At 41.2% G+C, this 25,564-nt stretch overlaps 1 protein-coding gene and 1 long non-coding RNA gene across 2 annotated transcripts in view; both read left to right on the forward strand.

The window, feature by feature from the left end:
- Positions 1–328: 328 nt before the first annotated feature.
- Positions 329–25,564, forward strand: part of LOC120731538 (GTPase IMAP family member 2-like) — a 30,518-nt gene continuing 5,282 nt past the window's right edge. The window contains exons 1-2 of the mRNA XM_040028596.1: positions 329–359; positions 6,956–7,014. Coding sequence (XP_039884530.1) covers positions 6,996–7,014 — 19 coding nt within the window. The 5' untranslated portion in view covers positions 329–359; positions 6,956–6,995. The remainder of the gene's footprint in view (positions 360–6,955; positions 7,015–25,564) is intronic.
- LOC120731541 lies at positions 2,171–3,032 on the forward strand. Its single transcript, XR_005695388.1, has 2 exons — positions 2,171–2,749; positions 2,937–3,032. It is a non-coding gene; the product is annotated as an uncharacterized LOC120731541 (long non-coding RNA).

Below are 25,564 nucleotides of genomic sequence, written 5' to 3' on the forward strand. Positions count from 1 at the left end.
TGTATCCATGCTAGCTCCACAATGTCATGGTTGTGCTCTCAACCAAACTCTGGTCATGTGACAATTACAAACTTCACCTCATACAAACTATATGGCACTTTACATATCTAACAAACCCATATTTTGTAATCCCATATTTTAGACATGTTTTTTTAATTAATGTTACACTTTTATCATCTTATCTTATAAATAAATGAACTAAATTAAGCATGAATCTATCACAGAAACATGAAATAACCAACTTTATTTTAACTGTCTCAGGGACAGTTACACAGCAGTCTCCACCTGTTTTGGGTGGAACATTTTAAACGCTTTCGTTTTCATTCGGACAGACGTTTTGCAGCAAAACGGTTAAACCGGTGAGTAACTCAAACGACGATGAAATACTTTCGGATCCTGTAAATAAATCAGACGCTTAAGTGTTGACATTACTGACTGATCATCAATCACTTATCAATTTTTGATCGGCGTTAGTTGAGTCAGATTTTTATCGACACACTGACGGAGCTGAAAAGTACTTCCTGATCACTAAGACTTCACACACACGGCGTCAACTTTAAACAACTCGGTAAAAGTAGATGGAGTGTTTGACGCAGAAATACAGAAAAAACCCCAAAAAAATTGACGCGATTTGTACAGTTTAATGTGGAATTTGATCCTCTGATTGTCAGTTTGTTTTGAGAATGAGACCTCTCCAGTTTGTTTTCTGCAACACTAAAAATTGTGTTTGTTTTTCCATTTATTAAGTTGAAATGATCAAAATGTGGGTAAATGGTAAATGCAGCATTCTAGATTTCAGATGTAAAACACAACCAGGAAGAAAAACGTACATAACAGAAAGTTACACATGCATGGTTTTTGTCTTATTATCAATAAAGGCCCAAAACATTTTTGCGCGTGATGCCCTATAGAACATACATTATTATTTATTTAATTTCAGTGAATTATTTATTTATGCGACTTGTGGGAAAATTTTTTAAATCGAAACTTTCCCGTTCACTCTGTTATCTTTTTTTGTTTGGGGGGGGCAGCAGTCTCCACCTGTTTTGGGTGGAACATTTTAAACGCTTTCGTTTTCATTCGGATGGACGTTTTGCAGCAAAACGGTTAAACCGGTCAGTAACTCAAACGATGAAATACTTTCTGATCCTGTAAATAAATCAGAGGCTTCAGTGTTGACATTCACAATCACTGATCACTTTCTGATTGGCGTTAAGGGAGTCAGATTTATATCGACACATTGATATCACGGTAATGTGTCTGACGGAGCTGAAAAGTACTTCCTGATCACTACACACACGGCGTCAACTTTAAACAACTCGGTAAAAGTAGGTGGAGTGTTTGATGCAGAAATACAGAAAAAAAAAAAGCCCCAAAACAAAGACGCGATTTGTACAGTTAAATGTGGAATTTTATCCTCTGATTGTTAGTTTGTTTTGAGAATGAGACCTCTCCAGTTTGTTTTCTGCAAGACTAAAAGTTGTTGTTGTTTTTCCATTTATTAAGTTGAAATCATCAAAATGTGGGTAATGCATGTATTTGCATATATTATAATGCTGACCAATGACTGGAGAAAACACTGACGACGCGGCTGCGGTCACGGACAAACTTGCATGTGTCTGTCTGTTCGGTAATGGCAGATGCTGAGAGCTCTATCGTTTACATTACCGACTATTTCAAAGTGACAGCCTGAGGTGTTCTTCAGTAAATTGGATTACCGGACAGGAGGACCTGAGGCCCCACTGCAATATTTTCGGTAAGTTAAATGTGTTTGTAAGCTAATCCGTAACTTAGGTCCTTAGCTAGGATGAGCACTCGGCTGTCGGGCAAACTTGTTTTGTAAAGTTTGTTTAGCTAACCCGTGCAGGTGAATGAATTTACCCTGACTAAAGAAATCAAGAGAAACGCACCGGGCTGCTTAGTGACTAACCACGGTTAAATTCAAATTCAAATTTTATTTGTCACGTACACAGTCATACACAGTACGATATGTAGTGAAATGCTTGGACAACTGCTCGTGACCTAAAGAAAACAAAAAAGGAAAAGGCTATGAATAAGATAGGAAATAAATATGAAAAATTAAAAAGGGTAAATTTAACTAGGAAGAAATAAAATATAAATTAAGGTTAAAAATGAAATAACTGTACAACACAAATTAGAATGGTTACTGTACTTTTATAAGTATTATACTGTAAGAGCAACAGGCTGGACTCTGCTTCTGCTCCTGTGCAGAGCTGATTATTAAATATGTGCAAACAGCAGCATGTTTTCTGTCGCTTGCCACATGTGGAAGGACATTAACGCCAACTTTTAAAAAGCTGGCACTTCAGTAACCCCTCATTAGTCAGTAGCTACGGATTAAATAGCAAAGCCCGATATTTATGTACAAAAACCAACTACTTCCGCTTGGCAGCTTAAGTTAAAATGTTTAATTTTTCCACTGATTAATTTTTTAGCACTGACTTTGTATATTTGTTTTATGGAGTTTGTTGCAAATATTCACGTTAAAAAACTGTCTGAATTAGTGTTAATGAGGTATGTTCACAAAGTCACATGTGCAGTACTCAGTACAGCTTACATCCTTTAAGAGAAATAATTTGAAGCATTAATATTTCATGTTCAATACCACTGCTGATAACACCTCTGTATGTTGTGACCAGGATGCAGCAGCAGACTGAACCAGGACTGAAACCTGCTCCATCATCTCATCTTTGCAGACGTCCATTTACAAAGCACCAACAACTCAAAGGTAAACATGATATTGGAAAATGCATTAGTATATAAGGCCTTTAAAAAAAATAAACAGCTCATCTGTCAGCAGAACTGTAGGAATGAACAACTTCAGATCCTGAGTGTGTGGGACAGAGAAGGATCAGCTCTATTTCAGATTTGAGAGATAAACTTGATTCATGATTCTGTTCTGTTTGTGATTACAGGAGCTGTCCTCAGATTCAGACCTCAGCACCACCCAGTGACAGCAGACAGATCATCCTATATCTTCAATCTTTGTAGTAACTCCAAAATTAACTGAAGAAAACAGTACAAGGGTTAAAGTACCACATGTGCTGTCAGTGAAAGCTGCAGCTGTTTTATTGATAAAGTTAAAGACAAAAAGTCAAAAGGATGAATCACCCCTGTAACTGTGTCACTATACATCAGCATTAACAGTACCTCAGTTTGGTGTTTCAGAAAGCTGCTGATCTCAGACCTGCACAGCTTCTGTTTTAAACACTTGATGTACTCAGCTGCATGAAGAGCACATGATGTTTTCTCTGACACAATTAAATAAAACCTGATTCAAGTCAAAGGTCGTCACTTGTATTTTGAACTAAAAACTTGTGATCTAGAATTCTTTCACTGTTTTTGTCAATAGTGTGTTATTTATCATAAAGTGATTCAGAGTCATTCATACCAGAGTAACCAGAGAGCACAACATATATTTAACTTTCTACAGGACTTAAAGATATTATATTATGTAAAAGTCCAGACCCTCTGAGGATTATCTGAGTACTTCTAACATTACACAAAGCAAAGGTCTCCATCACAGTGTTCATGAAATGCTGGGTGTATCCCTCTTGTGAGGGAGCTGCTGGTGAAGATCACGAGCCCTGCTTGATCCCGGCGATGAGTTTCAGTCTTCCTGGGGTTTCTGAAATGATGCCTGTCACTGTGGGTCAACAGAACATCTGGCACAGGACAGCTGTAATGAAATAAAGGGACGAAGTTTTGAAAAAAATCTTGGAAATGCCCTATATGTGAGAAGCAGAATTTGTATTTACTTTTTTTTTTTTTGCCAATCAAGATAACTAAAAGTATAATTTTCACCATAAAATTACTAACCTTGTCATCTCCTGCACAGTTTGTTTTGGGCTCTGGGCTTGTCCTTCCCAGCGCTCATGAGACTGCTTTGATGCACTGTGGTATGAGGTGCTAACCTGTTGACAGTGTTGGGAATGTATTCCACTACACATTGCTGAAGTAATGTATTCTGAATACTTTACAACTAAATGAATGTACTATTGCTGTGTGATTTATTACTATTACTGAAGGTTACTCACCATACCAATACCAACTAGAATTTTAAATCTTAATATAAAATGAATAACAGCAGGGTGGACATCAGGTAAGGCTGCACTTTTTGCAGCGATCTCGTATAGAAAAATATTCTGTGCGTATATAAAACAGGTCCGCGGCTCTGAACCGTAGTAAAGGGACCTCTGGGTAATACGTTGGGCTCGTAGCTGAAAACTAGCTTTACTTTGTTATCTGGGTCAACTTTGCTAGCGAGAGACAGAGAGAGGCGTTGAAAGGCTGCTCCAACAGTACTTATTGTTTCGGAGGAAAACTCGAACACAGTGTACAGTCGAGTCTTAATAGCTTACTTACAACTGGGCTCGTCAGGGACTCTTTCATTTCACTGCAGGGCAACCTGCATGTGGCGAATAAAATTTGAACTTGAACTTTTGGCTGCAGTGGTTATCTTTATATTTACATGCTTCCAGCTCCCGTTTCTGCTCAATGACAGCTCATACTTTTCCACTCTCCTTTTTCTCCCTCCCTCGCACTCACAGACACATAACGGGTATGGCAGTCCATTCTCCCTGCAGCACAGACTACACTTCCCATGAGGCTACATTATTTAGGGCATTGCCTGTAACACTCTGCCTATTGCCTTCATATTAAATCATTTTTGTATAATAATTTTTAAAAATATTTCTTCACTCACGTAGAGATAGTGTCTGTCTCCTGAATCCAAACAGGAAGCTGGTTCCACAGAAGAGGGGCCTGAAAACTGAAGGCGCTCCCTCCCATATTACTTTTAAATACTCTAGGAACAAAAAGTAAGCCTGCAGTGCGAGAGCGAAGTGCTCTAATGGGGTGATATGGTACTATAGGGTCATTAAGATAAGATGGGGCCTGATTATTGATAATGCAATAACAGTGAAAGTACAGTGAAAGAACTTACAGCCAGAATTCATGCTAAAATTATTATTTACATATTTAACTCAGTTAAAATGTAAAACAGGTAGAAAAAGGTGCATAGCAGCATCTCTAACTTTACGGCTGTCAGTCTTCCACATGCACATATATTAATCTGTCAGGGTCAAAGATGAATTGTGCCAGCACACACAAAATCTAGACATTAGAATTATTTTCATTGCTCCACTGGCCAACATTGTAGGAAGTCAGCCGCGGCACAAGGTTGGCTACGGGTTTTAGACAGACAACTAATAGGTGTTGATCCTCCCTAGGGTCTTGAACCCCTTAGTCAGGATGATGGGTCCAAACTGTATAGTGCAAGACAGTTTTCATCCTTGTTTCCACTTCCCCTAGACTAGTGTTTCCCAACCACTCTGCCGTAGCACATACATGTGCCGTGGAAAAGTACTCTAAGCGACCGGCATGAGTAACGGGCAGAACAATTACATTATCTTCCACTAGAGGGCAGTACAACTACCTGCTCTAATTAAATGGGTTGCCAACTGCCAGTAAAACAGAAGAAGATGAAGAAGAAATGACAATAGTCATGCTGTGAGACAACCAGTGCATAATAGCAATAGATAAATATTTGAAAAGGAAAAGCAGTCAGTCTGACCTGGGTCCTGGAGAAAATTCTGACCCAGATGAAGGGCCTAGCACAAGTAGTGGTCAGAAGAAAGCAAAAAAGGTATACTGGAGACAAACTGAGCCAATTCCGCTATGCTTGGTGTGTGGGGGAAAAATGATCAATATGCTTTTTGTGACATTTTTGTTTGAGGTGTACCGTGTGATTTTTATAATATGAAATATGTGTCGTGGCACCCTAAGGTTGGGAAACACTGTTCTAGACGGCAGTCATGGATCAGAGGGAGTGGGTGTGGAGCAGGTCCTCACTTTGGGCTTGGCTTTGAGCTTTAACCACAGGTCCTCATCATGGATGGAGGCGACCATGGCTGGCCCCAGATATCTGTTGGCCCGGGTCTGAGCCTTGGAAGAGTGGTGTTGTTGGGATTGCAGATCTCAGGAGACAGGGAGTCAAGCAAGAGTTTATTTTCCCAGATGTCACTGAGGTTAGAAGACCAACCTTAGTCACGATACAGTGAATAAATTAGTATTTTTTATGCATGTTTTCATGTGTTAAACCCCTGATGTGTTAAAGCCCTGATGTCAGTTCAGGAGATGAAGCTTCAGGTCAGAAGGAAGAGGATGAGGTCCTATTAAGATGCTGGTGGCATCTCTTTCCTTTACATTTTGTATTCTTTCATGAAGGGGCTCCTTCTCAGGTGATAAAAATATAGGTATGTTCCTTCATATCTGAAGGTGCAGACGTGAATTAAAATTTGCTTCTGTTGCCCACAAATGAATACAAGTTCTCACATACGTAATACACATGTAGCTGGTCTCTAACTGCATAGATGAAATAAAATTAGGCAGAACTGTGTTCCTCTTGGCCACTGTATTCAAGACAACAGTTGTCAGCAACATGGCAACCTCCTACAAACCACCACCTGCTGAGTTTTTAATTTATAAACTGTAAGATTATGAGAATTTGGAAGACTTAATTATCAATATATATTTAAGAGTACAATATTATTTCTTCTACTAAATAAATTCAAACATGTTTTAATGTACGTTTCAAACTATGGGATAAAATGACCATAACTTAGATTGTGGAGCACTTTATGATCTGCAATTTATTTTTACTTTAATAATTATTTTAATTTTTTTTATTTTGTAATAATTAAGGGTCTGTCACACATGGCTGCACAGTTGTCCCTTCACCAATTCTCCATTCAGCACTATGCACTAAAAGCACAATAAGTGAAGCATGTTGAAGCCTGCTTCCTAGAACAGTGAAGAATTAATTACAATCATCAGGAAGGCATCATGAATATATTTTTTCTTCTGTTATTTTCTTTGTTCTACCTGTATTATGAAATGGTGACTTATTTTCTCTGATTTTATCTTCTTGCAGTTGTTTGTCTAGTAACTCATATTTCCGCAAGTGTGACATCATGGCAACTGCAGCATCTGGTGAGTTTAATCAGATTTTATAACAAATACTAATAAATGACTGCATCTCCATTTCTGTATATAAACGTGTGTGGTGTTGTAATATCGTTCTGCTTTTGTCAAAGAAAATAATCTAAAGAATCATAATGAACTTAGAACTTTTATTGTCAATGTACAGGTGCTTGCACACAAAGCCACTTAATTTATCTTTGAGTATTTTTATAAGATGAACATTACAACCAGTGTTAGGTAAGTTACTTTAAAAAAGTAATTAATTACTAATTACTAATTACTAAATCAATATTGTATTTAAAATGCTTATCTAATTACTGTGTCTGAAAAGTAACTTAATTACTAAATAAGTAATTTAACTAAATACTACGGTGGCTGGGAAGTGCAAATCGCAACAAATTAAAAAACCACAACAAATTAAAAACCCGCAACAAATTAAAAAAACCCACAACAAATTACAAAAACCCACAACAAATTACAAAAACCCGCAACAAATTACAAAAACCCACAACAAATTAAAAAAAACCCACAACAAATTAAAAAACCCCCCACAACAAATTACAAAAACCCGCAACAAATTACAAAAAACCCACAACAAATTAAAAAACCCACAACAAATTAAAAATCCTTGACGGAAAGGGATTGTCTGAAATACCGGAAGTGACGCAACGATTAGCCTAATAGGGCTTTTGGAGCGTGATGTCACGAGAGGGGCGTGGCCATGATTTTTGGTTGAGGCACCATGTTTCTGGGCCAAACAAAGCGCTAGCGAAAGAGGAGCGAAAGTGCTCGGATAACACCAGCTATGGTTCGTACTTGCTGTGCGGTCGGTTGTAAACTTAGATCGCACGACCGGCAAGGAAATAAGGTTGAAAATGTGTTATCTTTTCATTCTTTCCCCACCTGGAAGCAACGTGAGGCAGTTCTTGTATCGGATGTTACCAAAAGAAGGCGTCTAGTCTGGATAGCAGCTGTGAGACGAGCTGATATCCAGTTCTCTACCATCTCCAAATATCTGTTGGTGTGCTCCAGACATTTTCATTCCGGTAAGTTATAGATATGTTCATATCACTCTTTATCCGGTCTTTAAGTCTGACGTCACTAGCATGGGCTTAAACGCTGCTGCAGGTCCATAAATCACTGAGAGTTGAAAAACTATCTAAAGTCTTTCATCTGTAATAAAATGATCAGCGTTCTGCTCTACCATGTGTAACAATTGAGTTTATCATCCAGGCAACCATGAAAGCGAAACGGAATTTATGACATTTAACAGAGTTAGAAATTAGCAGGAAGTTAGCTCGCTAGCTTCCATCTAAATGAGGGATTTTGGAAACAAATTCAAACGTACAGCTCTGCTATCACTTCCAACATAAATGAAGACAGAAAACTAAACAGCAGTGACGTTTTCTAGGGTTACTGAAGGTTGGCTAGCTGGTATATTGCCAACTCCCTGAAAAATAAATAAGGGACACCTTGTGGCCAGGGCCGGGCAACCCAGTTGTCTTCACCCTTCCCAGTGTGGTAGCTCTTTTTTTTGTGTGTGAAATTATTTTTTAACCATTTGACTTGAATTTGATTTAAGCAGATGCATATTCTTTGTGATATGACCATATGGGAAACAAATGATCATTTAGCCATTTATTTTTAGCTCAAAATGACAACATTAACACAATAAAACAGGTCTCTTTCTTAAACAGAAGCCTGTCATGCTTAACTTTTGAGAATAGAAGTAAATCTTTCTTTAAAAGAACTCTGTCCTGCTTAACTTAAAGTTATATAAATTAATAGAAAGCAATAGAACAAAAATATTCTTGTAACAGTGCACATAGGGCATTTAGTACAATTGGCTTCAGTTGAGGTATTATTTCAGCTTTTCTAATGCTAATCAGCTGCTCCTGTTTGTAAACCCACTTGTTCCCATGATTACGCATCTTAACTCATCATCATTATTAAAATATGTATTACTTTTATGTATTAGTGATCTATTTGTTGTAATCATCTATCCTTGCAGTTGTTTATTACACAAAATAAATTATATTATCACACTTCTGGCCACATAGCGCTGATATTCACTGCACATGCCCATATTAACCTTAACCAGAGGGTTTAAAAAAACAAACCAATGTTTACATACCATATCTGCTTCTGCCGTGGCCTGGTGGACAAAAAATTGGTTAAGGGTTCCCTGAGCTTTCACGCCCCTCATGTTCTTCATGTGCCCACCATTAGAAGCATGCCTATGGAAAAAGTGCGCCGGCACACAGTGCAGTGCGTTTTATAGGTGTTATCGTGCACTTTCCCAGCCAGGTGTTTTCCTTTTCCCATTCCTCCCTGTACTTTTGCAGCCTTTTTTTTCTTTCTCTGAGGGGAACAAACATTGCTGCTCTAATGCTGGGCTTACACTGTGCGATTTTTGGCCCATTTTGAGACGATTTTTGAGTCATGCGACCGATTTGGTGATCGGCCCGATTTTGGCCTTCATCGTGCATTGTGTAGTATACGTGGGGTAACGAGAAGCGATTAACACCTCGAGCAGCTCCCGATCATCAATCGCTCGTGAGCCGCTCACACTGCTCACGCGCAAACAGGTAAACGTCGGTGAAAAAGACGGCGCAGCACGGCAGTGCAGCGTGTGATCTGGACACAAGCGATGGAGGCACAACTTGTAGAACTTTGGAAAGCTCATCCGAGCCTTTTCGATGTGGCATCACAAAATTATCACGACCACAACAACCGTGAAAATAGTTGGATTTACATTGCTGCTCAATCACAGCTGCCTGATCAATGTTTTTCATTAGCAATTTAGCAAAGTTGATGGTGGTGGTGTGTGTCTGTGTGAGTGAAAGACAGAGAGGGAGAGCGAGCGACAGAATTTCTGTTATAACCTTCATTTTATGGAGGCACAGTGTGAGCACTCAGGTCGCATCAGAGCATCGGGTGAGACCCTGCATCGTGACCTACCAACTTCTAACCCCTGCGAGTCAGTTGTGCAGTTTGAAAATCGCACAGTGTATGTCCAGCTTTAGGTGTACTGTCGTCCGAGACTTGCACCGCAGTGTCGGCGTTTGTTCCCCTGTTGGCCATGCTTCTTGTTGTGGTCTTCTGTTGTCTTCCGGTATTTTCTCTGTAAGCGACCTTTCCTCGACCAATGAGATGAGCGGTAATCTGACTTGTCATACTCGAATTGTCATAAGTGTGCTGTCAGCTCATTGGTCACAAAGCAGGAGAGGGGCTGGGAATTATGTTTTCAAACAAAGCGTTAATTCCATTAAAAGTTATAGACTACTTTTGATTCTCACTGTATTACGGGACAAACTGCGTCCCTTATTAGCGCAATACGGGACGTGTACTTTTGTTTCGAAATACAGGACGATTCCGTTTTTTAAGGGACGGTTGGCAACCCTAGTGCTACGTGACCGCTAGCGACACAGCTATGTTAGCATAATATAAACAGGCTAACCTTTTTCCACTTGATAAAAGTTATCGTGAGGATTCTCGGTGGTCTGGAACAAATATAATCTCATGGCAGGTTGCTGTAAACGGACCAAACTTCAGCCAGGAGAACAACTGAGATAATTCATCCACAAGGATGTATAGGATTAGCCATTTATATACTGCTGCATGGGCTGGGCTGTAGCTACATCGTAAGGTTTTAAAAACTGAGCTTTCAAATGATTAGTGGTGATAAAAGCAGAGGGAGGCCAACAGTGATCACTGACTGCTTTTAGGAGCTTTTTGAGATTAAAGAGAAGACAATACAAAACATTAAACATGTTAACAACACAAAACCCATATTAAACGCAGACTACTTTAAAGTAGTCTGCGTTTAATATGGGTTTTGTGTTGGCCCGGAAGCAGGATTCGTCACGCCATCACTTAAAGCCTATTAGTTTTATTTTCGATGCACTCTGAGGTCATATCAAATTAGAAAAAAAACGTTCTATTTATAGACTTGCTAATTGTGTGGCATTATTGCAGGCAAACCAACCTTATGAAATGGATGAAACATCGTGACTGGGTTCCAGCGCTACACAAGGGACCTGCTTCAAACATACCACCATGCCAATCAGATTACTTCTTCCATGTGAGGGTGAAGAGGTGACCCTTCTTCGCCACATACACTTCCGGTATGATGGCGCCTGTGTTTGGCTTTGCCACTGCCGGCCGTGGTTTCTCTGTGCTGTTTTTTTCGGCCTTTTTGCTTTCGCTTTTTGTCACTAATGTGTTGGCTGCCCTTGTCTATGATCGCCTGACGCTATTATCCATCCGATCCTCTATGATAAGTCAAGATGCCTTATCCTTCTGCGGTATTTTCCATCCTCCGCTGCCGACACCAGTGTCTGGATCTTCATTAGGTGTCATCAGCAGAGATGGGCAGTAACGCGTTACTTGTAACGCGTTACTGTAATCTGATTACTTTTTTCAAGTAACGAGTAAAGTAAGGGATTACTATTGCAAAAACTGTAATTAGATTACCGTTACTTTCCCGTAGGAACACTGCGTTACTGCGTTACTAAAACCGTGATTTTTTGCGAGAATGTCTCATGACAGTGACGTAAGCGAGTGCGCCGTTAGTGACAACAGCTGTGTGCAGATCAACAATGGATCACATATTGAGTGCGGGAGAGAGTATGAGCGTGCAGCGTTTAAAGCGTGGAAGTACTGACCTTACTTTGACTTTGATTCCATAAAAAGTGACAAAAACATTAGTGTCCGTTGTGCGTGGGAAGAAAACTTCTTTTTACAGCGAAAAAAACCCCCTAAACTTCCGAGCAAGCGCAGAGTGCGCTATGACGTAATGGGAAATTCACAGAGAAACTCGCGGATTCTTCCATTGACCGCGGAACACCTGCACCAGGGTAAACCTCCGCCTACCGCAGTCCTGCTTTACAGGTGAAAATAGAGCAACAGGACCGCTGAGTCTTTGACTTTATTTATTTTCTGCTGTGTTTTACTTGCATCTATTTGAAAGACTGAGTGTAAACACAAAAAATATTTTATTTTATGTGCTGGAATGTGTAGAAAATAGGTTTAAATGTTAAACTAATTTATTCAAGTCAAAGAATGTTGCATATAATTAAATTTTTGCTTGATGCATAAAGTTAAAAGAATAAAACTAATAAAACAAGTTAAAAAAAGAGACTTTTCCATTTGATTACATTTTGTATGATGGATTATGCAGAAAAAGTAGAATTGGGCTGAAAGATCTATCGCTTTATCACCTATTCAGGTTGTAAATCGTGTTTTTAAAAAGTAACTAAGTAACTAAGTAATTAATTACTTTTGAAAATAAGTAATCAGTAAAGTAACGGGATTACTTTTTTGGGGAAGTAATCAGTAATTAGTTACTGATTACTTTTTTCAAGTAACTTGACCAACACTGGTCATCAGTGGCGCCTTTCTGTGTCCGCGCAAGTCACGGAGGAGGAGAGGAAAAAGAGCAGGTGTCCAGGTAAAACTCAGGCTGTTCTGGAAGCGGGGACTAACTGTGCCTGGATCTATGAGACGGTGCTACCTCAGGAGTGTCCATCCAGACTCTCCTGTTGTTTGGCCTTCCGTCCCCGCGGTGAGTGGAATTTATGAACGTCGCGGATCAAACTCTCTGTTTCTTCGTTCCCTAAATCGAGCCGCTTCTGTTAATAATGTGTCTTCTACTTCGCTGAGAGTGGCGCTTTTTAATGCTCGATCAATGACTAATAAAACGTTCCTGCTGAACGATTTTATTCTTTCCAAGAAACTGGACTTCTTATTTCTAACCGAAACCTGGTAGCGCGATGGTGACTTTTCATCCTTCATCGAACTCTGTCCGAGTGGGTACTCATTCATCAGCCAGCCTCGGACGTCGGGTCGAGGAGGAGGTGTCGCTGCGGTGTTTGGAAGCCGGTTTTACTGTCGCGCAGTGTTGGTCGGACATTTTTCATCCTTTGAACTACAGCTGGTTAGAATTGGAAATAAAGATCCATTTTACTGCGCTGTAGTGTATCGTCCACCTGGCCTAAACAGCATGTTTTTAAAGGAGTTCAGTGACTTTTTATCCTCGACTTTGAAGCTGTCCAGACTGGTTATAGTCTGAGATTTTAATATACACGTTGATGATGACTCCGACCTCTTTGCTAGAGGTTTCCTTAGCGTCATGGATTCTTTTCATTTTACTCAGCATGTGTCTGGTCCCACACACACCAAAGGACACACACTGGACCTTGTTTTTACTTTAGGTTTAAACATTGATTTTATTTGTACTGAGGACATTTTTATTTCGGATCATCATTGTATTCTTTTTAATCTGTCTTTTCATTTGTCCCTCTCTCCTATTCGACATGTGGTTAGCTCTCACATCTTAACTTCCTCTAGTGCTGTTAAATTTTCCGATGCTTTTCATTTAGTTTTATCTCCTTATAAAGATGTTCATTTTTTAACAAATCTTTTTAATAATCATTGTCTTTGTATTTTAGACAATGTTTGTCCTGTCAAAGTTAGACTAGCTCCGGTTTCAAAGTCGTCTCCCTGGATAAATGACAGCATTCGCTTCTTAAAGCGTTGCTGCCGTAAGGTTGAGCGTTTATGGAGGAAAACGCGTTTGCATGTCCATCTCCTTCATTTAAAGGACCTTTTTAGTCTCTTTTAACACTTCAGTTCGAGATGCGAGGGCGGCCTATTTCTCAGACTTAGTGTCTAAGAGCAGAGGTAACCCTAAGGTACTATTCGACACCATTAGTGATATTGTTGCTCCTGCTCCACATGCTGTCCCAATTTCATCAAATGAAGATTGTGAAAAATTTCTTTCTTTCTTCATTGAAAAAGTCAGTAACGTGAGGAACAGTATCTCTCCTTCTGTGTCTCTCTTGTCTGCTCCAACTCAAGCTAGGCCTGTAATTTTAGAAAGATTTTTACCTGTGTCCTTACCTGAGCTGGTCAAGTTAGTTAATTCAATGAAAGCATCCTCCTGCTCTCTTGATATTTTACCTGGATCTTTGTTTAAAAATGTCTTTCAGTCTATTGGTCCCTGTGTGCTCACAATTATTAATACCTCACTGGTTTCTGGTCAGGTCCCTGTTTATTGTAAGAATGCTGTTATTCACCCACTGTTAAAAAAAACCTAAGCTTGATGCTTCTCTTCTCAGTAGCTACAGACCGATTTCAAAGTTACCGTTCATTTCTAAGATTTTAGAAAAGGTTGTGGCTAAGCAGCTTATAGCTGTTCTAGATGAATACAGCATTCTGGATAAATTCCAATCTGGCTTTCGTAGAGCTCACTCTACTGAAACTACACTTCTTAGAGTCTCCAACGACATTTTGATGAGATGTGATGCAGGAGAATGCTCCGTTCTGTTGATGTTGGACCTGACCTCCGCCTTTGATACTGTGGACCATCATATTCTGTTAGATAGGCTGAGAGACTGGGTGGGTATATCAGGGGCTGCTTTGGACTGGTTTGAATCCTATTTGCATGAACGATCCTTTTCTGTGGCTACCTCTAAGTACAGTTCCTCTTCTACTTTTCTTGCCTATGGTGTGCCACAAGGTTCAGTTTTGGGGCCTTTATTGTTCTTACTGTATTTACTTCCTCTTCAACACTTATTGAGCACTTTTAAGGACATTTCGTATCACTGCTATGCAGATGATATTCAGTTATATATCTCCTTTAAGCCCCATGATGTTTCCAAGCTACAGATTTTGCACAAGTGCATAGACTCCATTAGATGTTGGATGGCTGGAAACTTTCTTCAACTAAATGAGGAGAAGACTGAAGTTCTTGTTTGTGCTCCTAAAAATTTTGTACCTAGTGTTATGGAAAACTTGGGTCCACTTGCTACATTTGCAAAATCGTCTATCAGGAGCCTTGGTGTTAGTATTGACTCAGCTCTGACTTTGGATGCCCATGTAAAATCTTTGGTTCGCTCCTGTTTTTATCACTTGAGAAACATTGCTAAGCTGAGTCCCATTGTATCGCGCTCCGAATTAGAAATTGTCATTCATGTATTTGTTTCATCTCGTCTGGACTATTGTAATTCTTTGTTTACTTGTTTATGTAAAGCCTCTTTGGAGCGTCTACAAGTTGTTCAAAACGCCGCTGCAAAGCTTCTGACCAAGTCCTCCAAGTTTTCCCATGTCACACCCCTGCTGATTCAGCTGCACTGGCTCCCCGTTAAATTCAGAATCCAGTTTAAGGTTTTGACCTTGACTTTCAGGGCTCTGCATGGACAAGCACCAACATATATAAGTGAACTTTTACATCCATACATTCCCAGCAGGTCCCTGAGGTCATGTGACCAGGGCTTTCTTGCTGTCCAACACACAAGGCTGAAAACAAAAGGCGACAAAGCTTTTGGAACTGTGGCCCCCAGATTGTGGAACTCTCTCCCTTTGAGCCTGAGATCTGTGGACTCAGTGGTCGCTTTTAAAAAACAGCTAAAAACCCATCTTTTTAAACTTGCTTTTGGTTGATTTTTATTTTTAGGTTTTAGCTTCTGTGAAGCACTTTGTGATTTTTATCTTGAATGGTGCTATATAAATAAAGTTTTACTTACTTTACTTACCTTCTGGATAAGATGGTGAAGGTTTGCTGCCCTTTTGGTGAACAGTGTGGTAGTAAAACCAGGGAAAAATGAAACTTGCTCCTGTTAAATATTAAGTCTTGTGCTGTATAGATAGCGGTAATTTTTCAAAAGATAAATTGAAGTAATTGATAGTAAATAAAGTAATGTTAGTAGTGGGTGATATCGTGTAAATGCTGTCATGATTTTGTGTAAACATTTTGTCTTTTATAAACTATAAATGACATGGATTCTACATTGTAACTGATGTGATGTTCTATAAAGTGGTTTTAATAAAAAAATTTAAAAAAGAGGCAAAAATTAGTTTGTTTCTTTATTCAACTTTTGAACAGTGGTACTCAGTCAGTACATATCCAGTAAATGCAAATTCTTTACATGGCAGCGCACTTCAGGCATAAATCTAGACCCATATATAAAACATTATGGGTCATTCCCACAACCCACAGCTTTACTGTGTTCCAGCAAAGTATCCAATAGCAGTGACAACTCCTCCACATTAGCAGGTGGTATTCTTCGTTTTTGGGGACGGCTCCTTTTACCTTTCAATATGGATGGTCTGTTTATGTTTTGATCCAGAGCCGTTTTTGGGCAGCTGAAGAGGAGAAGTCTATCTTATGGCCAACCTCTGGCTGTATCTTGTATCTACTTTAAATAGAAGAGCAGTGACATGGGTGCAGGTCTCCACGACTCCGGCCTTACAGGTGCAGTGGACAGCTTTAACCTTCCCTGTGATGCTCACAATGACCCATGGCTGCAATGCTGGTTCATTCAGTCTTTAAGAGTGCAGTACCTGAAACATACAAAGTTAATTTAAAGACAAGGACTCTAATGAGCCAAGGCCGGCATAAATGTGTTTTATCTGCTTTCAAATCCATTTATCATAAATGTGACAAAGTATTTAGAAACTTAGCACATACATGTAATTTTTCATTTTTTTATGTATCCATCTATAGAACGTTGCATGTTATATTCCAAATCTGCCTGTTCTCTCTCAGAAACCTGCCTTCAGAAAATGAACCTAAAGTATGTAATGCAAGGATGTAATCACTTTCAAGATGGAGAAAGCATAAAGTTTGACTTTAGGTGATAATTATGGACACGTAATATGATAAGGAGATTCTGCAGGTCATTAATCAATGTATTATAGTAAAAAATGTATTTTTTGTGACACAGGACACAAACATGGAAGCAAGATATATAATTAGGATTATTTATAATAAATATTAATAAATAATTGCAATTTCTTTAATCATTGAGAATAACTAAATCCTTCAGGACAATGTCACATCAGTGCACTGAACTCACTATGGCTACGTTCACACTGCAGGTCTTAATGCTCAATTCCCATTTTTATATTTAAATCTGATTTTTTGTGTCTGCTTGTTCACACTACAAATAAAATGTGACATGTACTGACAGCGCTCCTTTGTGAACGCTCAAAGTGGCCCGCATGCGCAAAAGCAGACGTCACACACAACACGCTCTGTTCAGACCCAGACCAAACAGTATTATTTGACTGATGGCCCTTAATATAAAGACTTGTTTCAGACTTTGCATTCTCCAATTTTGCTTTAAGTTATTTTGTTATTTATATATGGCCTAATAATTATCCTTATTGCTGTTTTAGAGAGGAGCGGTGCTTCAAAGGATAGTTGCAGATTTCTGTCAGAATCTGCAGATTATACAGTACAAATAAATGTTCACATTATCTTCCCAACAGTTTCACTAACATCTACACGGAATGGACACGAAGCGCTCATGTGTTCTCAATGTCTTCTCGGGCGCTTCTCCAGCGCTGATAATTGGCATATGTTTTGTGTCAGCGACATAAAAGACGGATTTATTGCGACATGACCATTAAAACAGCAATTGCTTTCTAAAACATCAGATATGTATCGGATTCAGTACCACATACGAAAGTGACCCAGATCGGATTTTAAAATATAGGATTTGTGCTGTTTTTACACTGTCATACCATGATTGGATATGGGTGGCATAGGGTAAAAAAAAAAAGTCGGATTTGATGCGCTTTCGCGTGCAGTGTGAACTTAGCCAGAGCCTCCACATGTTCTCACTGTAATTTGCCCCTCATGAATGAATTTATGATTGCACTAATTTGAATGTTCAAGAGAAAATCAAACGCATTTACTCACAGTACCCTACAAACGTCACTGCTGTTTAGTTTTCTGTCTTCATTTATGTTGGAAGTGATAGCAGAGCTGTACGTTTGAATTTGTTTCCAAAATCCCTCATTTAGATGGAAGCTAGCGAGCTAACTTCCTGCTAATTTCTAACTCTGTTAAATGTCATAAATTCCGTTTCGTTTTCATGGTTGCCTGGATGATAAACTCAATTGTTACACATGGTAGAGCAGAACGCTGATCATTTTATTACAGATGAAAGACTTTAGATAGTTTTTCAACTCTCAGTGATTTATGGACCTGCAGCAGCGTTTAAGCCCATGCTAGTGACGTCAGACTTAAAGACCGGATAAAGAGTATCTATAACTTACCGGAATGAAAATGTCTGGAGCACACCAACAGATATTTGGAGATGGAAGAGAACTGGATATCAGCTCGTCTCACAGCTGCTATCCAGACTAGACGCCTTCTTTTGGTAACATCCGATACAAGAGCTGCCTCACGTTGCTTCCAGGTGGGGAAAGAATGAAAAGATAAACCATTTTCAACCTTATTTCCTTGCCGGTCGTGCGATCTAAGTTTACAACCGACTGCACAGCAAGTATGAACCATAGCTGGTGTTATCCGTGTACTTTCGCTCCTCTTTCGCTAGCGCTTTGTTTGGCCCAGAAACATGGCGCCTCAACCAAAAATCATGGCCACGCCCCCTCTCATGACATCACGCTCCAAAAGCCCTATTAGGCTAATCGTTGCGTCACTTCCGGTATTTCAGACAATCCCTTTCCGTCAAGGATTTTTAATTTGTTGTGGGTTTTTGTAATTTGTTGTGGGTTTTTGTAATTTGTTGTGGGTGTTCCGCACACTCGTTACCTGTATGAATGGCACCTGTTTTGAACTCATCATCTGTATAAAAGACACCTGTCCACAGCCTCAAACAGTCAGACTCCAAACTCCGCCATGGCCAAGACCAAGAGCTTTCGAAGGACAACCAGGAAAAGTATTGTAGACCTGCACCAGACTGGGAAGAGTGAATCTACAATAGGCAAGCAGCTTGGTGTGAAAAATCAACTGTGGGAGCAATCATCAAAAAATGGAAGACATACAAGACCACTGATAATCTCCCTCGATCTGGGGCTCCACGCAAGATCTCATCCCGTGGGGTCAAAATGATCATGAGAACGGTGAGCAAAGATCCCAGAACCACACGGGGGGACCTGGTGAATGACCTGCAGAGAGCTGGGACCAAAGTAACAAAGGTCACCATCAGTAACACACTACAACGGCAGGGAATCAATCCCGCAGTGCCAGACGTGTTCCGCTGCTGAAGCCAGTGCATGTCCAGGCCCGTCTGAAGTTTGCCAGAGAGCACATGGATGATACAGCAGAGGATTGGGAGAATGTCATGTGGTCAGATGAAACCAAAGTAGAACTTTTGGTATAAACTCAACTCGTCGTGTTTGGAGGAAGAAGAATACTGAGTTGCATCCCAAGAACACCATACCTACTGTGAAGCATGGGGGTGGAAACATCATGCTATGGGGCTGTTTTTCTGCCAAGGGGACAGGACGACTGATCCGTGTTAAGGACAGAATGAATGGGGCCATGTATCGTGAGATTTTGAGCCAAAACCTCCTTCCATCAGTGAGAACTTTGAAGATGAAACGAGGCTGGGTCTTCCAACATGACAATGATCCAAACACACACCGCCCGGGCAACAAAGGAGTGGCTCCGTTAGAAGCATTTGAAAGTCCTGGAGTGGCCTAGCCAGTCTCCAGACCTCAACCCCATAGAAAATCTGTGGCGGGAGTTGAAAGTCCGTGTTGCTCGGCGACAGCCCCAAAACATCACTGCTCTCGAGAAGATCTGCATGGAGGAATGGGCCAAAATACCAGCTACTGTGTGTGCAAACCTGGTAAAGACCTATAGTAAACGTTTGACCTCTGTTATTGCCAACAAAGGTTATGTTACAAAGTATTGAGTTGTATTTTTGTTATTGACCAAATACTTATTTTCCACCCTGATTTACGAATAAATTCTTTACAAATCCTACCATGTGGATTCATGGATTTTTTTTTCACATTCTGTCTCTCACAGTTGAAGTGTACCTCTGGTGCAAATTACTGACCTCTGTCATCATTTTAAGTGGGGGAACTTGCACAATCGGTGGCTGACTAAATACTTTTTTGCCCCACTGTATATACACACACACACACACACATATATATATATATATATATATATATACACACACACACATATATATATATACACACACACACACACACACATATATACACACACACACATATATATATATATATATATATATATATATATATATATATATATATATATATAAAAAACACCCAGCACGCCCCTGCGGGCGGTTTATCCTTCAAGCTCGGGTCCTCTACCAGAGGCCTGGGAGCTTGAGGGTCCTGCGCAGTATCTTAGCTGTTCCCAGGACTGCGCTCTTCTGGACAGAGATCTCCGACGTTATTCCCGGGATCTGCTGGAGCCACTCGCCTAGCTTGGGAGTCACCGCACCTAGTGCTCCGATTACCACGGGGACCACCGTTACCTTCACCCTCCACATCCTCTCGAGCTCTTCTCTGAGCCCTTGGTATTTCTCCAGCTTCTCGTGTTCCTTCTTCCTGATATTGCTGTCATTCGGAAACCGCTACATCGATCACTACGGCCGTCTTCTTCTGTTTGTCTACCACCACTATGTCCGGTTGGTTAGCCACCACCATCTTGTCCGTCTGTATCTGGAAGTCCCACAGGATCTTAGCTCGGTCATTCTCCACCACCCTTGGGGGCATCTCCCATTTTGACCTCGGGACTTCCAGATTATACTCGGCACAGATGTTCCTGTACACTATGCCGGCCACACTGGTTATGGCGTTCCATGTATGCCTTGCCTGCTAGCATCTTGCACCCTGCTGTTATGTGCTGGATTGTCTCTGGGGCATCTTTACACAGCCTGCACCTGGGGTCTTGCCTGGTGTGATAGACCCCAGCCTCTATGGCTCTTGTACTCAGAGCTTGTTCTTGTGCTGCCATGATTAGTGCCTCTGTGCTGTCTTTCAGTCCAGCTTTGTCCAGCCACTGGTAGGATTTCTGGATATCAGCCACCTCCTCTATCTGCCGGTGGTAACATACCGTGCAGGGGCCTGTCCTTCCATGATGGTTCCTCGTCTCCCTCCTCTTTCTTGGGTTTCTGCTGCCTGAGGTATTCACTGAGCACTCGGTCAGTTGGGGCCATCTTCCCAATGTATTCTTGGATGTTCGTTGTCTCATCCTGGACTGTGGTGCTGACACTCACCAGTCCCCGGCCCCCTTCCTTCCGCTTAGCGTACAGCCTCAGGGTGCTGGACTTGGGGTGAAACCCTCCATGCATGGTAAGGAGCTTTCTTGTCTTTATGTCAGTGGCTTCTATCTCCTCCTTTGGCCAGCCTATTACCCCCAGCAGGGTACCTGATCATGGGCAGGGCGTACGTGTTGATGGCCCGGATCTTGTTCTTACCATTCAGCTGACTCCTCAGGACTTGCCTGACCCTCTGCAGGTACTTGGTGGTTGCAGCCTTTCTAGCGGCCTCTTCATGGTTCCCATTTGCCTGCGGGATCCCCAGGTACTTGTAACTGTCCTCTATGTCTGCAATGTTGCCTTCTGGTAGTTCAATCCCCTCAGTTCTGACTACCTTCCCTCTCTTTGTTACCATCCGACTACACTTCTCCAGTCCGAACGACATTCCAATGTCATTGCTGTATAGCCTGGTAGTGTGGATCAGTGAATTGATGTCTCGTTCACTCTTGGCATACAGCTTGATGTCATCCATGTACAGGAGGTGGCTGACAACTGCTCCGTTCCGTAGTCGGTATCCGTAGCCAGTCTTGTTAATGATCTCACTGAGGGGGTTCAGGCCTATGCAGAACAGCAGTGGGGACAGAGCATCTCCTTGGTAGATCCCGCACTTGATGGTGACTTGTGCTATGGGCTTGGAGTTTGCCTCTAGTGTTGTACGCCACATCCCCATTGAGTTCCTGATGAAGGCTCTTAGGGTCCCATTGATCTTGTACAATTCTAGGCATTCCAGTATCCAGCTGTGGGGCATTGAGTCATAGGCCTTCTTGTAATCAATCCAGGCAGTGCACAGGTTGGTCAGTCTGGTCTTGCAGTCTCGGCTGACTGTTCTGTCTACCAGTAGCTGGTGTTTTGCGCCTCTGGTATTCTTGCCAATCCCTTTCTGTGTCCCGCTCATGTATTGACCCATGTGCCTGTTCATCTTAGCCGATATGATGCCTGACAGGAGCTTCCATGTAGTACTGAGGCAGGTTATTGGTCGGTAGTTGGAGGGGACCGGTCCCTTCTTGGGGTCCTTGGGGATCAGGACCGTCCGACCTTCGGTTAGCCATTCCGGGTGTCTCTCGTTAACTAGCAGCTGGTTCATTTGTGCTGCCAGACGCTCGTGGAGTGCAGTCAGCTTCTTTAGCCAGTAGGCGTGAACCATGTCGGGCCCTGGTGCTGTCCAACTCTTCATACTGGAGACCCTTTCTTGGATATCTGCCACTGTGATGGTTACTGGACCCTGTTCAGGGAGGTCGCTGTGGTCTGCCCTCAGATCCACTAGCCACTGAGCATTGCCGTTATGGGTTGCGTCCTTCTCCCATATGCTCTTCCAGTATTGCTCCGTCTCCAGCCTTGGTGGTGCTGTTCTCTTATTATTGTTCCTTTGCTGGTTCTGTGGAGAACAGCTGGTTCATTCTCCTGCCTTCTATCTCTCTGGTGTACCTCCTCAAGCGGCTGGCCAAGGCTGTGAGTCTTTGCTTGGCAGTTTCCAAGGCCTCAGGTATGGACAGCTTGCTGTATTTCTTATGCACCTTCTTTGTCGCACCTTTCTGCAACTCCGTTAGTTGGCTAACCTCCCTCCGTGCTACTTTGATCTTGCCCTCTAGCCTCCTTCTCCATGGAGGGTACTGCCCCTTGTGGCTGTTCAACTTGTAGCCAAGCATCTCACTGATCACTGATGCGTGGAAAGAAAACTTCTTTTTACAGCGAAAAAACCCCCTAAACTTCCAAGCAAGCACCGAGTGCGCAACGACGTAATGGGAAACTCAGAGAAGCTCGCGGATTCTTCAACTGACCGCGGCACACCTGCACCAGGGTAAACCTCCACCTACCGCAGTCCTGCTTTACAGGTGAAAATAGAGCAACAGGACCGCTGAGTCTTTGACTTTATTTATTTTCTGCTGTGTTTTACTTGCATCTATTTGAAAGACTGAGTGTAAACACAAAAAATATTTTATTTTATGTGCTGGAATGTGTAGAAAATAGGTTTAAATGTTAAACTATTTTATTCAAGTCAGAGAATGTTTCATATAATTAAATTTTTGCTTGATGCATAAAGTTAAAAGATTAAAACTGATAAAACAAGTTAAAAAAAAGAGACTTCCATTTGATTACATTTTGTATGATGGATTATGTAGAAAAAGTAGAATTGGGCTGAAAGATCTATGGCTTTATCACCTCTTCAGGTTGTAAATCGTGTTTTTAAAAAGTAACTAAGTAACTAAGTAATTAATTACTTTTGAAAATAAGTAATCAGTAAAGTAACGGGATTACTTTTTTGGGGAAGTAATCAGTAATTAGTTACTGATTACTTTTTTCAAGTAACTTGACCAACACTGTGTGTGTGTGTGTGTGTGTGTGTGTATATATATATATATATGTGTGTGTGTGTGTGTGTGTGTGTGTGTATGTCCAGAGTTCAGCTGAGACAGTGTCCTTCGCCCTGCCAGGCTAAGTAAACAGTCTTCCAGCCAACCCAGGTGGCCTTGCATAGAATGGGGAGAACAGTCTAAACACCGTCCATTATCTGGGTGTTGTTGTTCAGCTCCAGCCTTGAGACCGCAGCTGGCGCCGAAGGGGAAGGCGCATTAAGTGATGGTGGTTTTAACTTTTGTGCGAACAACTCATGAAAATTTCAAAGCTGTTCTAACAGTCCGACACTGGTCTCTCCATCTCTCGTTGGAGAGCCGTGAGCTTCTCCATGATGTTATCAACCTTACGCTCCATGATGTTGTCATTCTAGCGCTCAAAGAGCAGATTCTGAGAACTCATGACCGCAGTGAGCTTCTCCAAGATGTAATCCAGTCTGCAGTCAGAGGTCATATTCTGAGTGTTCATGGCAGTCGCAAGCTTCTCCAAGATCTTATCCCTGCTGCACTCAATGAGCCCATTTTGAGAACTCACGCCTCGTCCCATCATTTCAATCCCAACGGGCAGCCTTGTGGGGGTTTGAACAGCCGGTTCTGCTTTATTAATTCTTCGATAAGCCAGGGCCAAGCCAGCTCCGATCAGCAAGAACCCTGTTATCATGGTTCCGAATAGATAGATATCTTCAAAGTCTTCGATCGACAGTCCCGCCAGGCACACGATCCTCCATTTCTGCCACCTGTCCATCGTGTATCCGGCACGGAAAGTACCTCCAGGACACTCAGGTTCACTCGAGCCCAGACTTCACGTTGAGGAAAGGGTGTCAGTTCCATTCAGGGACCAGTTGACCAAATCCATAATTCCTCTTTTAGGTTTTAGAGAACAGACTGTGAGAGAGTGTTCCAGGGAAAAGTAATACAAAAAAACCACGAGACTAGACAAGGACATAATAGGCTAAGCAGGGAAGATACGGGAGAGGAGAGAGGAGAAAAATGCGACCGCCTTCGCCAAGAGCCAAAAGAGAAATCTGATGAAACACCTGCCAAAGTATAGCATTTTTTTAAAAGCCGAGACTGCTAAAAGATACTGCTAAAAATAAAAACATAAGAGGTTTTTAGACAAAGTTTATCTTCTCCATTCTTTAAGCACCGGTTCGAGCATTGTTTAAGCACCGGCACCATTTCAAAAGTACCGGTTTGGCACCGGCATCGGATAAAACCTAAACGATACCCATCCCTATAGATAACTGGATTTTAAGTATGAATAGGACAGATCCTTTTGACCAAATGACTGGATCAATAGCACTGAAAATTATTTGAGTGCACAGATGACTGATGAGATGAGATCTCATTATATAAGGCAAGCTTGATTTGTGTTTTTGATATTATATTTTTTTTCTGTTATTGCACAGCATCTGCATTCAGGATTGTGCTGTTGGGTAAAAGTGAAGACAAGAAGACAAGACTTGGTAACCTCATAATTGGATGCCAAGGTTTTCACTACCAGAAACAATTCCCTATCAGGCACTGTGTGGCCTCCTGTGGAGAGTGGAGAGGAAAACTACTAACAGTAGTGAAAACTCCAGACATGTTCAGTCTGTCTGAGGAGGACATGAGAAGAGAAGTGAAGAGTTGTGTGTGTCTTTGTCCCCCTGCACCAAATGTCCTGCTGCTGTTAGTGAAACCTTCAAAATTCACAGAGGAGAACAAAGAAACTCTGAAGTTCATCTTGAGTTTGTTTGGTCACAATGCCTTTAAAAACTCCATGGTTATCATCACACATGACAATGAAATTAGATTATCTGCAAATGAAATCCTCAGAGAATGTGAAGGAAGACACTACAACATGTTTGAAGATAACTATAGTTCATTAATGAAGAAGATTCAAGAAATGACAAATGAATCCAATGCCCCCCCCCTGCTAAAGTATGAACAGATCAAAACAAACAACAGCAGTGAAGAATACCTCACCTTAAAAAAAGAAGCCAAGATAGAACCTCTCTGTTCAAAATCCAATCTGAACCTGGTTCTGTTTGGGAGGAGAGGAGCAGGGAAGACTTTAGCAGCCAAGTCCATTTTAGGTCAGACAGAGCTTCATTCAGTCTCCAACAGTGTTAAACATCAGGGAGAGGTGTGTGGACGTCGGGT

This window comes from Simochromis diagramma, unplaced genomic scaffold (genome assembly GCF_900408965.1).
Source record: "Simochromis diagramma unplaced genomic scaffold, fSimDia1.1 OVJJ01000483.1, whole genome shotgun sequence".
NCBI lineage: Eukaryota > Metazoa > Chordata > Actinopteri > Cichliformes > Cichlidae > Simochromis > Simochromis diagramma.